This window comes from Guillardia theta (genome assembly GCF_000315625.1).
Source record: "Guillardia theta CCMP2712 unplaced genomic scaffold GUITHscaffold_138, whole genome shotgun sequence".
Lineage (NCBI taxonomy): Eukaryota > Cryptophyceae > Pyrenomonadales > Geminigeraceae > Guillardia > Guillardia theta.
Genome location: NW_005434536.1, coordinates 27,050 through 40,800, shown reverse-complemented (window position 1 = coordinate 40,800; position 13,751 = coordinate 27,050). Strand labels below are relative to the sequence as shown.

At 59.1% G+C, this 13,751-nt stretch overlaps 1 protein-coding gene across 1 annotated transcript; it reads left to right on the top strand.

Moving 5' to 3' along the window:
• Nucleotides 1-3,614: 3,614 nt before the first annotated feature.
• GUITHDRAFT_43578 (hypothetical protein) lies at nt 3,615-13,253 on the top strand (the record flags this gene model as incomplete). Its single annotated transcript, XM_005821726.1, has 5 exons — nt 3,615-3,735; nt 6,040-6,163; nt 7,364-7,464; nt 12,721-12,791; nt 13,158-13,253. Coding segments are annotated over 5 exons (513 nt in total), but the record flags the coding sequence as incomplete, so codon positions are not given.
• Nucleotides 13,254-13,751: the final 498 nt, after the last annotated feature.

Genomic DNA, 13,751 nt, shown 5'->3' with positions numbered 1-13,751 from the left:
TGCATAAGCTGTAGCACTTATGCAGATTCTTGCAGTGATAAACAGTACCTCAGCGGGTGTTCCAAATTTTCATCGGGAACTTGCACGAACTGCCCGGACAACACGGGAACAGTGTCGGGGAGCCGACTGGGTGTGTCTTCTTGCATGTGCGTGGCTGGGTATGAGCTGGTGAGTGGCAGCTGTACGGCCTGCCAGTGGGGTGGTACAAAGGTGAAATGTCCAACCAGAAGTGCACCAAATGTGATTCTTACAAGTCAACCTCCGATACGGGGAGTACTTCGCAACAATCATGCATGTGCATCCCCGGGTATTACCGGAACACATACTTTTCGGTGGGGGTTATCGAACTTAAAGACACATGTATTGCCTGTCCTGCTGCGACCTACAAGACCTCCCTAAGCCACGAATCGAAATGCACACCGTGCCCCTCTCAATCCTATACCCGAGCAATAGGGTCGACCTCTTCATCACAATGTATCCCTTGCCAAGAGAACAGCTTGCTGCAAGCGTCGGGAATGTCATACATATGTGTCTGCAATCAAGGGTACTATCCCATTGGAGACAGCTGTTACCCCTGCCCTGCAGGCCAGTTCGGCACCTCCTCCCTCACATGCCAGGACTGCCCTGTAGGATCCTACGCCAGCTCGCCCGCGCAGACGGCGTGCACCACCTGTGAGAGCGGAAAGAGCACAGATAACACGGGGTCGACTTCAAACGAAGACTGCTACACCTTCTGCGTGCCGGGTACACGAATAGTAGGAAAATCTTGCGCCGTCTGTCCTGCAAATACCTACCAGGATAAGAGCATGCAGACATCATGCATTCAGTGCGGGTCCCACTCGCAGACTGTAATAACGGGTGCGTCCAAATTACGGGACTGCCTCTGCCAGCCTGGTTTCTACGCGCCGCAGGAGGGCGTGTGCATGTCTTGCCCAGCGGGTCATTACAAAGATACCATTTCCAACGACGCCGTCTGCACAGCCTGCGATTTTGGGAAGTACCTGACTTCGACCGGGTCTACCACCGGGAGTGACTGTGTGGCCTGCACGGGAGAGAGTACCACGCGGAACCGGGGTACTAGTTCCTCACTGGGGTGTGTGTGCAATGTGGGGTACACGGGGGTGGACGGGAGCCAGGCTTGCACAGTGTGCCCTACCGGCACCTTCAAGATAACCATTGGATCAGCTCCGTGTGAAAACTGTGTAACCTACAGGCCGGAATGTGACAGCTGCGCTTCCAACCAGGTGATCAAGTACCAATTCGAGTGTGAAGGTTGCAACAACTTCAAGTGTATCACCTGCCCTGCAGGAACGTATCGTGCACAGCTACTTGGGTTGTATCCATCGTGCTACAGCTGCCCTGGAAACGCTACCAGCCTGTTAGGAAGCACCTCCGTGACTGACTGCTACTGCAAGGCCGGGTTCACCGGTGAAATCACCTCGGATGCTTCTGTCTGCACACCGTGTGCATTAGGGGAATATACTTATAATCCATGGAATTCTTACTACAGCGTACAGACCTACAAGAATTTTAACAATCTTTTAAAAAACAAACGGCCATGGGCTATATACCATGCAGAAGACTACAGTAATGGAACCATCTCTGATTCTCTTAATCAACAACCCGATGCCAACTTCACAGGTGGAACGATCACTCATGATAAGGGAAATGGTAACGGGGCTTTGGGGGACATATGGTATGTGATGGGTACATACCAAACAACGGTCACCTTTCCACCCGGCAGCGTACCTGAAACGTTTACAGTATGTTCTGTTGCGAGGTATACTAGTAACCCAAGAAATTATATCTTTTTTGGGATACGAAAGTATTCCAGAACGGATTTCTATTGGTTTCATGGATGGAATAACGGAAAGGTGGGTGTCGCACATTACATAAAGTGGATGACATCAATATCAGGCCAGTACGCCAGTCCCTTACAAGACGACTGGATGGTGATATGTGGCACAAACGGAGGGGTGTCTAAACCCTACAATATCAAGACTGCGATGCTCTCCGATCCATTGCAAATTGACAATATCGGAACTGAGAACGGAGGTTATGGGGGTACGTACATGGGGATCAACATTGAAAAAAATTACAGAGGTAACTTTGCATTCAGTGAGATGTACATATGGGACCAGGGTTTGTCGAGCGATGAGATGGACACTGTCATGTATACACTCCTCCTGCATCTGAAGACGGGTGACTCTCTCAAGCCACTTGAAATTTCCTCTGATTCATTATCATGCACGGCTTGTCCCGATCCTAACATGTGGTCAACTGCATACGCAAGCTCCCTATCAGAATGCTTCTGCCTGTATGGTATGAAGGAAAATGATGGATCATGCATCTCCTGCCCAAATGGCACGTTCTCTTTCGATGGTCTGACCTGCAGTGCCTGCCCTCCCGGCTTCACTGGGGCTCAAGGCATTGCAGGCTGCGTTTGTCCTGCCAATACCTTCTCGGGATACAACAGCATCGTGTACAACATGGTGACTTTTGACGGCTTTTGTTCGCGGGGGGTGATATCATCCCCCACTATGCAATTCACTGTGCTGTCCAGCGTAAATGATTTCGGACGGCACTGTACCGTCACTATCCGCGGTTCTCTGACGGACTCACTGATCTCGGTGGAGAACCTCCTCCTGAGCTACGGCAGTGCGAACCGCTTTGAGATGAACTACTCCACTGCCGCTGACTGTACGGGGATGGTGGCCTACGATGCTTTCTCCTTCACAGGGGTGGACATCTCTGGATTCTACTTCCTGAAGAGCAATGGGATTAGGTGTATCCAAGTGAACATCTTTAAGATAGACTATAGTGACATCAGCGTGGATTTCAACATCGAGTCGATCTGTAGACCCTGCCCGACCTCCAGCACGCTGGGAGAAGGAGTGGTGGACCAGCGGCAGTGCAATTGCAATGCAGGGTATGTGCATACACAGGGAAACTGCTACCTCTCGATTTGCGCGGCGGGCACCTACGCCTTGCAAAACAGCTGTGTCAACTGCCCGGTGAATACCTACAAGACGACAACCACGGCGCTGTACAGTGACTGCTTGAAGTGCCCGGCTCACTCCACCTCTCCCGCAGGGAGCATCTCCCTTTCTGCGTGCTCTTGCAATGCCGGGTACTTCGGGCTGTCGGCGGGTGGGGAGTGCAAGGATTGCCCTTCCGGGACCTACCAGTCCAATGCAGGCCAGACGGCGTGTGAGCTGTGTCCTGATAGTTTCATCACGGAGGTAGTCGCCGCGTCTTCTTCTGATGATTGCCTTTGTGCTCCGGGCACCGGCCAGGAGATCGACGCGGTGCTGGGCGCTGTGTGCAGGCCGTGCCCGCTGGGGACGTTCAAGGCCGTGGCCGGGGCGAGCCAGTGCAGGGAATGCCTGGTCACGAAGACAACCCTGCAGACCGGTTCCGACTCCCCCTTCGACTGTGTGTGCCTCCCGGCCTTCGAGCCGGACACGGAGGGGAACTGTTTTCCTTGCCAGGAAGGGCACTACAAGGCCCAGGCTGGGAATTTCCCATGTACACTCTGCGTCAACGGGGTGATCAGCAGCGATGGGACGGCATGCATCTGTGATAGGGGATACTCCGGTACCAACATTGGAAGCTGCACGGCCTGCCCCGCCGGGACCTTCAAGCCATTCACGGGACCAAGTGACTGTACTGAATGCCCACCGGGGCAGTTCTCTCCCTCCGATGCCTCCTCTTCTTGTATTGACTGCGCCCCGGGTTTCTTCTCCCCGGGCAACGTTGCTGCCTGTACACAGTGCCCTCTGAACACCACGACAGGCTCATCCGAGCGCTCCATGTACGACTGCGTCTGCATCGCAGGGTATGGCGGCATCGGGCCGTATGGTTGTCGTGCCTGTACTCCGGGGTACTACAAGGACACGATCGGGAATCTTCCCTGCACGCAGTGCCCGAGCCTGGGTTTGCAAGGCCCCATGGCGAGCACGACGATTCTGAACTGCATGTGCGGACCGGGCTACACCCGCGAGCCCGACGGGACGTGCCAGCCCTGCCCGGAGGGCCGCTGGAAGGAGAGCACGGGGAACGGCGCTTGCACGCTCTGCCCGCCCTTCAGCTGGAGTTTGGAGGGCAACGTCAACAAGAGCTCGTGCTACTGCCTCCCGGGTTTTTATACGATTTCCGTGGATTATTGTTATCAATGCCCGACCGGTACTTACAACGACAAGAACGGGGCGAAGGTCTGTGAGAGGTGCCCGCCCTACTCGTGGAGCATCCTGGGGAGCAAGAGCAGGACGGACTGCAAGTGCTACCAGGGCTATTACTTTTCCGCTGGTGAGTGTCTGCAGTGCCCTGCCGGCAAGTACAACCCTTTCAACGGGAGCACTTCATGTCAGGCTTGCCCCGAAGGCTCAACCAGCCTCCCAGGCTCCACCCGCCTTGCCAAGTGCTTCTGCCCCATTGGATGGACGGGAGGGAACGGGGCGGTCTGCACCGAGTGTGACTTTGGATCCTACAAGGAAACCAACGGCTCGGTGCTGTGCTCCCCCTGCCCGCTCATGCTGACTACGGTCTCCCGCGGCTCCACCTCGGCCTCCGACTGCGTGTGCACACCAGGGTACCAGTTCATCAATGGAAGCTGCTCGGAGTGTCCGTTTGATACGTACCGGGATAGCCTGTCCCAGCCCGCGTGCGTGGACTGTCCTGCCGGATTCGTCACCTCGATGAAGGGTTCGTCGATGGCCATCCAGTGCGTGTGCCCCGCGGGCCAGGCCGGGAGGAACGGGGAATTGTGCCAGCCCTGTGCAGAGGGCACGTACAAGCAGTCGTTTGCCAGGCAGCCCATCGAGTTGCTCGCCGCCTCTATAGGATGGTCACCTTCCAACTCTATCGCCGCGCCGACGGGGACTGTCCGCACGGTCGATGCGATATTCTTCTGCGACATCGTCTTCCCCTCCAGTCCCTCCCCAGGCTGCCTGTTCGAGTTTGGAGGGTCGGACAGGGGCACCTGGGTCGGACTGATCGATAGCACCGGGACCATGCGGGCGAGGACTGGGGACGGTGGGTCCGCCATCACACCCGGGGAGGTCTACACTGGCATGGCCTACACGGACTTCCAGGCACCGACAGACGGGCAGTACCACCAGGTCTACGTCAGGATCACCGTCGTCCCCGGGAGTGTAACGGTATGGATCGACGGGCGCTTCATGGGGAGGGGCTTCGCTGCAAATGGTGGTGATCTGACCGGCTATGAATGGGCGGGTACGAATTCCGGCGCCTTCATCGACGCTCCAGCCAGCGTCACCACAGGGGAGCCGACCACGGCATGGCTGGGGAGGGCCAGGGGTAACCTGGAGTACTACAACCCGGACATGATGTCGACCGTTGAGAGTGCGGTCTGCCTCCCGTGCCCGCAGGGCGCGATCAGCCCGTCGGAGAGCAACTCCGTCACCGCCTGCTTCTGTCCTCCGGGGTACAAGACCGGCTTCGTCGAGCAGGGCTACGTCTCGACCTGTGTCCTCTGTGACCCTGACACTTTCCTCGCCAACCCGGGTGACATCAGCTGCACTCCCTGCCCTGGGAACAGGACTTCATTGGCAGGGAGCGACTCTGTCTACGAATGCTCCTGCCTCCCCGGCTTCATTGGTGATCCCGGGCACGCCTGTGTGGGCTGCAACCTGGGTACGTACCGCGTGAACGAGACCCACTGTGGGTCGTGTCCCGCTTTCATGACCTCTGACTTTGCCGCCAATTCTATCGACGAATGCTACTGCATCCCGGGGTACTTCCTTCAATCTGGGAAGTGCGAGCCCTGCGCCGCCGGGACGTACTGGGAATCGTGGATATGCCAACAGTGCCCCGACTATTCCAATTCCTTGGAGGCGAGTGTGGGTATAACCTCCTGCGCCTGCAACGCTGGCTACATCGGGAGGGACGGGGAGGCGTGCGTGGCCTGCGATCCGGGTACGTACAAGTTCATGTCAAACCCTGGAAGCTGCCGCGATTGCCCCAAAAACACCATCTCTCCATCCGCTAGTGGATCCATCCTAGACTGCATCTGTGAAGCTGGCTACACTGGGATGGCCGGATCGGAGTGCGCGGCGTGCCAAGAGGGAAAATTCAAACCCACGACAGGGAGCGGGGACTGCACGGGCTGCCCGGGAGGGTCGACCTCCCCGATCGCCTCCGTGTCTGCCCTACAATGTACCTGCCAGCCCGCGTTTCAACCCACGGAGAGCGGTTGCGAGCCCTGCCCAATCGGGACCTACAAGGACAACAGCCTCAGTCAGCCCTGCACCCACTGCCCCGCTAACTCCACCACCGTCGCCGTCGCGTCACAGTTTGTCACCGCCTGCCAGTGCGTGGATGGGTACGTCGGGGAGAGGGGCGGGCCGTGTGTACCCTGCAATTCCTCTTCCTACAAGATCACATACCTGACGTGCCAGCCGTGTGGGACGGGGCAGTACTCCCCGCCAGCAAGCGACTCGATAGAATCCTGCGTCTGCGCGGAGGGCTTCTACCCAATTCAGGAAGGCTGCGCGCCCTGCAATCCGGGGGCGTTCAAGAATTGGGTGGGGGACGACGCTTGTGAGATCTGCCCTGAAAACACCACCACCCTGAACTACGGTTCCATTTCTTCAGAGTCCTGCACCTGCCTCCCGGGCTTTCACCGCTCGAATGAAGGAAGCGCCTGTGAAAAGTGTCCGACAGACACGTACAAGAACACCACCGGAGAGACAGGCTGCAACCCCTGCCCGCAGTACTCTACCTCCCCAGCGGGCTCGGCCACCATACAGGAATGCATCTGCAACGACCGGTTTGCCCGCTTCGGGGACATCTGCACCCAGTGCGAGGTGGGCTTCACCTACAACGACGCCACGCTTGAGTGTGAGAAGTGTACCGGGGAGCGCATCACCGTCGAGCATGGCCTGAATTTATTTCAGTGCTACTGTCCGGCTGGCTACCGCTTCAGCGAGTCCGCCGGGGAATGTATTCCTTGTCCCTTTGGAGAATTCCGCCCGTTCACACCGACAGATAATTGCAGTCTCTGTCCTCCAAACTCTAACACGATCATCGCGGCGAGTCCTTCCGAGGACTTCTGCCAGTGCCTGCAGGGATTCACCGGCCAGGCCTCCTCCTGCAGCTCCTGCCCGGCCTCCACCTACAAGAACGCGACTGGAGCCCAACCCTGTACCCCTTGCCCAAACAACTCGGTGTCAGAACTCGGATCAACTTCCCGCTTCCAGTGCCAGTGCCTGCCGGGGTACACCTCGCCCACGGGCGTGCTGTGCCAGCAATGCGGGAACAACACGTTCAAGGAGGGGCTGGGCAGCTTGGGATGCATCCCCTGCTTCGAAAACTCCGTGTCACCACCCGGCAGTGGCTCGAGCGAGGCCTGCATCTGCGACGCCGGGTCATATCTTCGCGCACCGAGCTTCTGCTCCGACTGCCCGCTCGATACCTACAAAGCTACGGTCGGGAACGAGGCATGTACGGGTTGCCCAATCAACACAAAGACGATCATCACAGGGGGGACGTCCGAGGAGGTCTGCATCTGCGATCCGGGCTACTTGTACGACCCCTCCTTGGGAGACTGCGTGGACTGCCCGCAGGGCTACTTCCTTGACGGCACCGGCCAGATCTGCAGTAAGTGCCCAGAAAACATGACCACCCTAACCGCGGGTAGCGCCACTCCCAACTCCTGCCGCTGCAAACCCGGCTACAGCCCGGATGTCAACGGTGTGTGCAAGGCCTGCCCTCCCTACACCTACAAGGCCAGCATAAGCCAGAACCCCTGCAGCCGGTGCCCTGAGCGGACGATTTCTGCTCCTGCCTCTACGAACGTTGACATGTGCGTCTGCGACCGCGGCTACACCAGCCTCCTCGGGCTCTGCGTGGCGTGCGATGCGGGCAAGTACAAGGACTCCACGGGGGACCAGGCCTGTACGCCGTGCCCGGACGACTCCACCAGCCCCCAGGGAGCGGCCGACGTCACGCAGTGCCGCTGCAACCCGGGCTACGAGGGCAGCGGCATTGTGGGATGCACGGCCTGCCGGGCCGGCTTCTACAACGACGACGGGCAGGTGTCCTGCAAGCGCTGCCCTGCCAACTCCACCAGCCCCTCTGCCTCCCCGTTACTCTCCTCTTGCGCGTGCATGCCTGGGTACTACGGGCAGAACGGGGTGGAGTGCGAGGCGTGCCCTTCCGGGAAGTACAAATCCCTGACTGGCGACTACGCTTGCCTGCCGTGCCCAGACGACTCCGACAGCCAGCCCGGGAGCGCCGCCCAGTCCCTCTGCCTCTGCAAAGCCGGGTTCTACGGGCCGGGAGGCGGGCCTTGCGCGCAGTGCGATGCGGGGAGGTACTCCAACGGGTCTGGGTTCAGCGCTTGCCTGTCCTGCCCAGCAGACTCCTTCTCCCCCCAACAGTCGGACTCCCCCCTGGATTGTGCCTGCAACAGGGGTTTCAATGAATCCACCCGGGTCGACGGCGTCCCCACCTGCGTGGCCTGCCGTGCCGGGGAGTACGAGGATGGCGGGAGCTGCCTGCCTTGCCCCGAAAACTCCACCAGCCTCACCCAGGCGGGGGTGGGGGCTGAAGCCTGCAAGTGCCTCCCTGGGTACACCGGCCCGGACGGCGGGCCCTGCTCCCCTTGCCCTACCAACAGCTACAAACCCAACCACGGGGAATTCAGCCTTATGAACCTCCTGAATCAATCATGGGCATCTGCAGCACTTTCCACTACGGTGAATGCAGCAGGCAACGCCATGGACGGAAGCACGGCCACCTGTGCCGAGACCGGGACGGAAATGATCCCCTGGCTGCAGGTCTCGTTCCAGAGCCCGCAGTTGCTCTCCCTCGTCACACTCCAGAGCTGCACCGACTGCTCCTTGACTGGAATCGACGTCAACGTGGGCAACTTCACCGACTTCACTGTCAGCCCCTTCTGCGGGAGCTACGTCTCTCTCGCGGGTGGGGCACCGATCACATTCGCGTGCTCGCTGGTGGGTACCTTCTTCACCGTCAGCGCCCCCTCTCTGAACTCCGGACTGAGGCTGTGCGAGGTCGCCGCCTACTCGACCTGCCCGCTCTGCCCGCTGCACTCGCGCTCGAACCGGCCCGCCGCTACCTCTCCCACCGCATGCGAGTGCGAGCCGGGCTACACTGGGCCGGGCGGGTACGATTGCACGGCATGCGAGGCGGGGAAATTCAAGCCTCAAGTCGGATCGGGGGCCTGCACGCTATGTCCCGATTTCTCCACGAACCAGGAGGGACAAGCCAGCGCTTCCAGCTGTGTCTGCATTGCGGGGAGGACCAGGGACGCGAACGAGGACTGCTCTCCCTGCGATTCCAAGTCCTACAAGGAGACCATCGGCAACGAGGCCTGCACCCCCTGCCCTGACAACTCCCAGTCGTCAGGCCTGAAAGACACCCTCGGGACCTGCCGCTGCCAGCCGGGCTACACCGGGGCGGACGGCGGAGAGTGTGCGGCCTGCCCGTCTGGGTCGTACAAGACCCTCCCCGGCCCCTCTCTCTGCGACCTCTGCCCACCCAACACATACCAGCCATACCTGGCTTCCACCACCATGGACGACTGCCAGGAGTGCCCCGCCGGGAGCGTCAGTCCGGCAGGGAGCACAAGCGAAGACACCTGCGTCTGCAAGCCCGGCTTCGAGCCAGGGTCTTCCAGCTACTGCCAGGAGTGCCCCATGGGATCTTTCAAGGCTATTACCTCCATGCTCCCCTGCCAGATCTGCCCGAAAGACACCTTCCAGCCCTCCCTAGGTGCTAACCGCTCGGATTTATGCCTTGTCTGCCCCGACCACTCCTTCTCCTTGGCGGGATCGGTAGCCATCTCCGATTGCCTCTGCGACGTCGGCTATGCGAGGGTGGGGGACACTTGCTCTCACTGCAATGTCAGCTTCTACAAGGACACCACCGGCAATGGCGCCTGCACGGCTTGCCCCATGTACACTTCCACTCCAACCATTGCTTCAGCCTCCCTAGAGTCCTGTGAATGTATCACGGGATTCGAAGCTTCTACCAATGGAGTGGAATGCACAGACATGGATGAGTGCACGACTCTAGCAAGCCCCTGTCCGCTCAATTCCTTCTGCACCAACACTTTCGGGTCTTACACCTGCACCTGCCTCTCGGGCTGGTACCCCATCATCGGGCAGTGCCAGGATGTCGACGAGTGCAGGCAGGGGACCGACACTTGCGACAAGAACGTGAGCTTCTGCGAAAACACCCAGGGTTCATTCATGTGCTTTTGCAAAGAAGGCTACTACTACAGCCTATCCGAAGCTGCCTGCGTAAACCTTAACGAATGCGCCGCGGCAGTAGCGCCCTGCCCGATCAGCTCCGTCTGCACCGACACGGTTGGAAGCTTCGGGTGCAGCTGCATTGAAGGCTACGGCGAAGACCCCAGCACGGGCCTCTGCGTCAACCTCGATGAGTGCGCGGGAGACCCTTGCTTCGAAAACTCTGTCTGCATCGACCTCGATGGAGCCTACCGCTGCGAGTGCGAGCCCGGTTTCACCCTCGACGCGTCCAACAGCTCCTGCCTCGACATCGACGAGTGCGAGCTCGGCACCGCCGGCTGCAGCAGGGACGCCACCTGCACCAACACCCCAGGGAGCTTCACCTGCGAGTGCAACGAGAACTTCCGCGGCAACGGCCTCTACTGCGAGTGCGCCATCTGCATCGACTGCCCCGCCGGCTCCTACTGCTTCAACGAGATACAAGTCAAGTGCCCGGAATTCTCCACCTCTCCTCCCAACTCGCAAAGTAACTTCTTTTGCACGTGCTTTGAAGGGTACTACTCACTCAACGTCTTCACCACCGAGTGCCTCCTGTGCCCTGCCAATGCGTTTTGTACCAATGGGGTTATAGAGAACTGCACAAAGCACAGCTCGAGTCCACCAGGTTCGAGCTCATGCACTTGCGACCAGGGTTACTACTCCGATCCAGAGGCCTTGAAGTATACCTGCATTTCTTGCCCTAGAAACCATTACGGGACGGGTGGGGGCAACTGCACCCTCTGCCCCAATCGTTTTCAGTCGGATGGCAATGCGGTATATGTGACGGAATGCTTCTGCCCGGCTGGTTACCGCATCGACATGTCCGGGGATTGCGTCCCGTGCCCCGAGCTCACATACTGCCCCGACCGCAATACAATTACCCCAAGTGAATGCCCCGCCAACACCTACTCTCACGTGCAATCGAAATCGCTAGATGATTGCCTATGCGAACGCGGCTATGGATCCTACAACAACAGCGACTGCCAGCCCTGCCCTGCGGGATACTGGAAGGATGCCAGGGAGACCGTCCCCTGCTCACCTTGTCCGGAAAACACCTACCTTCCTAAAACGGGGATCATCAACTCGAGTGAGTGCCGCGCGTGTCCCGCCAACACCCGGTCTCCATCGGGCACTTCCCTCCTCGCGCAGTGCCTCTGCGTGCCAGGTTACTCCCGTCGAAACGATACCTGCGAGCCCTGCCCACCGGGGTTCTACACAGAGTCCTTCAATCATTTCAGCTGCACTGCATGTGGGGACAACCAGTACTCCACTGTGTCTCCGTCTTCGAGCCGCTCCAACTGCGTTGCCTGTGTAGGGAACAGCACAAGGCTGGCGATCGATATTGCATCTTGCCTTTGCAACCCGGGGTTCTTTGGTGTGATTCAAGATGGAAGCCTGCAGTGCACGCAGTGCGACAAGGGCTACAGCAAGACAACATTTGGCAACGGATCCTGCGCGATCTGCTCTAATGATACCTACGCGGATGAGCGGGGTCTTACAGTGTGCAAGGCGTGCCAACCCAACTCCACTTCTCTCCCGGGTTCGGTCTACCGTTCAGAGTGCCTTTGTGACCCCGGATATGAGTACAGCTCCGGCGATTGCCATGCCTGCAAACCTGGGACTTACAAGTCCGTCTCTACCAGCACCGACCGCTGTCTGAAGTGCCCGGAGGATACATTCCTGGATTTGCTCGGAGCCTCCAGCATCGATCAATGCATTAAGTGCCCTTCCAATGCAGTCTCCAGCAATGGCTCCTCGTCTGTATCAAACTGCAGCTGCGTCCCGGGTTACTACACCATGGACGGTGGCATCACTTTCGTCTGCCGGGAGTGCGGGCCCGGTTACTACTCCGTGGACTACAACCAGAGTGTCTGTGACGCCTGCCCAGCGGGAACGTACTCGGAGAAGGCGACAACCGTGGCAGAGAGTGACTGTCAGAAGTGTCCCGATAATACCACCAGTGATAATCATACAGGTAACATCACAGGATGCCGCTGCACCCATGGTCACTTCGGCAGGGATGGGCAGGCCTGCTCCCCCTGTCCCGTCGGAACCTACAAAGACGCGCAGGGCGACCTGCCGTGTGAGATCTGCCCGGACGGCCGCTACTCCGACACCCTCGCGGCGGATTCGATAGGATCCTGCCTGGAATGCCCCCCGCATAGCACGAGTTTCAATTCGATGAAGGCCACCCTTGCGGCATGCCTCTGTGACCCGGGCTACACGGGGGCATTTGGGAACTGTAGTGCCTGCCCCATTGGTTACTACAAGACAACCTACGGCTCCACTGAATGCACACCCTGCCCGAACAACACCTATAGCATCATCCCCGCTGCCATCTCAGAAGACCTCTGCCAGACCTGCCGTGATAACAGCATCTCCGGGGAGGGAACCGGGTCGGAGCTGGGCTGTCAGTGTTTGGAAGGCTTTGGATATGTGGAAGGGAAGTGCACGGTGTGTCAAAAAGGATACTACAAGGACACCATTTCCAACCGTGTGTGCGAGGCGTGCCCTGTCAACACTTACAACCCGCTGAACCAGTCCTCCCAACCTTCGGACTGCCTCCCCTGCACCAACAACACCATCTCCCAGCAAGCTTCCGTCAAGAATACGGACTGCATATGTGAAAGCTGGTATTTCGGACCCGATGGCGGGCCGTGCATCCCCTGCCCTGATGGCTTCTTCAAAGATGCACTACACAGGGGATGCATCCAGTGCGGTTTCGGGATGATAAAGATGTTAGACCAGTTCCAGTGTATCGCTTGCCTTCCAGGGACATACGGTCCCGAACTCGCCAATCCCTCTTGCCTTGCATGCTTCCCGGGGAGCTTCCAGCAGTCACCTGGACAGAGCTCCTGCTCCCTCTGCCCGATCGGAAAGGCATCCGAGGCCAACGGCTCCAACACCTCCCTCACCTGCCAGAACTGCTCGGCGGGCTACCATGCCCCCTCCCCCGGAACCTCCTCCTGCCTCATCTGCACGGGTGGAACTTACTCCCTTGAAGCATCGAGTGACTGCATTCCCTGCGACCCGGGCTCGGTCTCCCTCCCCGGCTTCAGCTCCTGTCTCCAGTGCGTACCACAGACCTACGCAGACGCCAACGCCACCCACTGCAAGGACTGCGAGGAGGGCTTCTACTCCGAGGCCGGGTACACCGCCTGCGTCAGGTGCCAGCCCGGCTACCGCCTCGATTTCGACCTGCGGGTCTGCATCGGTTGTGACAACAACACGTACTCCAACGACTTCCGTCTCGTCTGCCGCGACTGCCCTCTAAACTCGACGAGCCCGGCGGTGTCAGGCAGCGTCTTCGACTGCGTATGTGAGGACGGATACGAGATCCAGCTGGTTGCGGGGGTCTACCAGTGCGTGGCCTGCCTGATAGGGCACTACCGGGGTCCCGGCATGCTCTTCTGCGAGCCCTGTCCCCCGGGCTACTTTGGAGACTCTCCTGCGCTACACAAGTGCGAGCCCTGC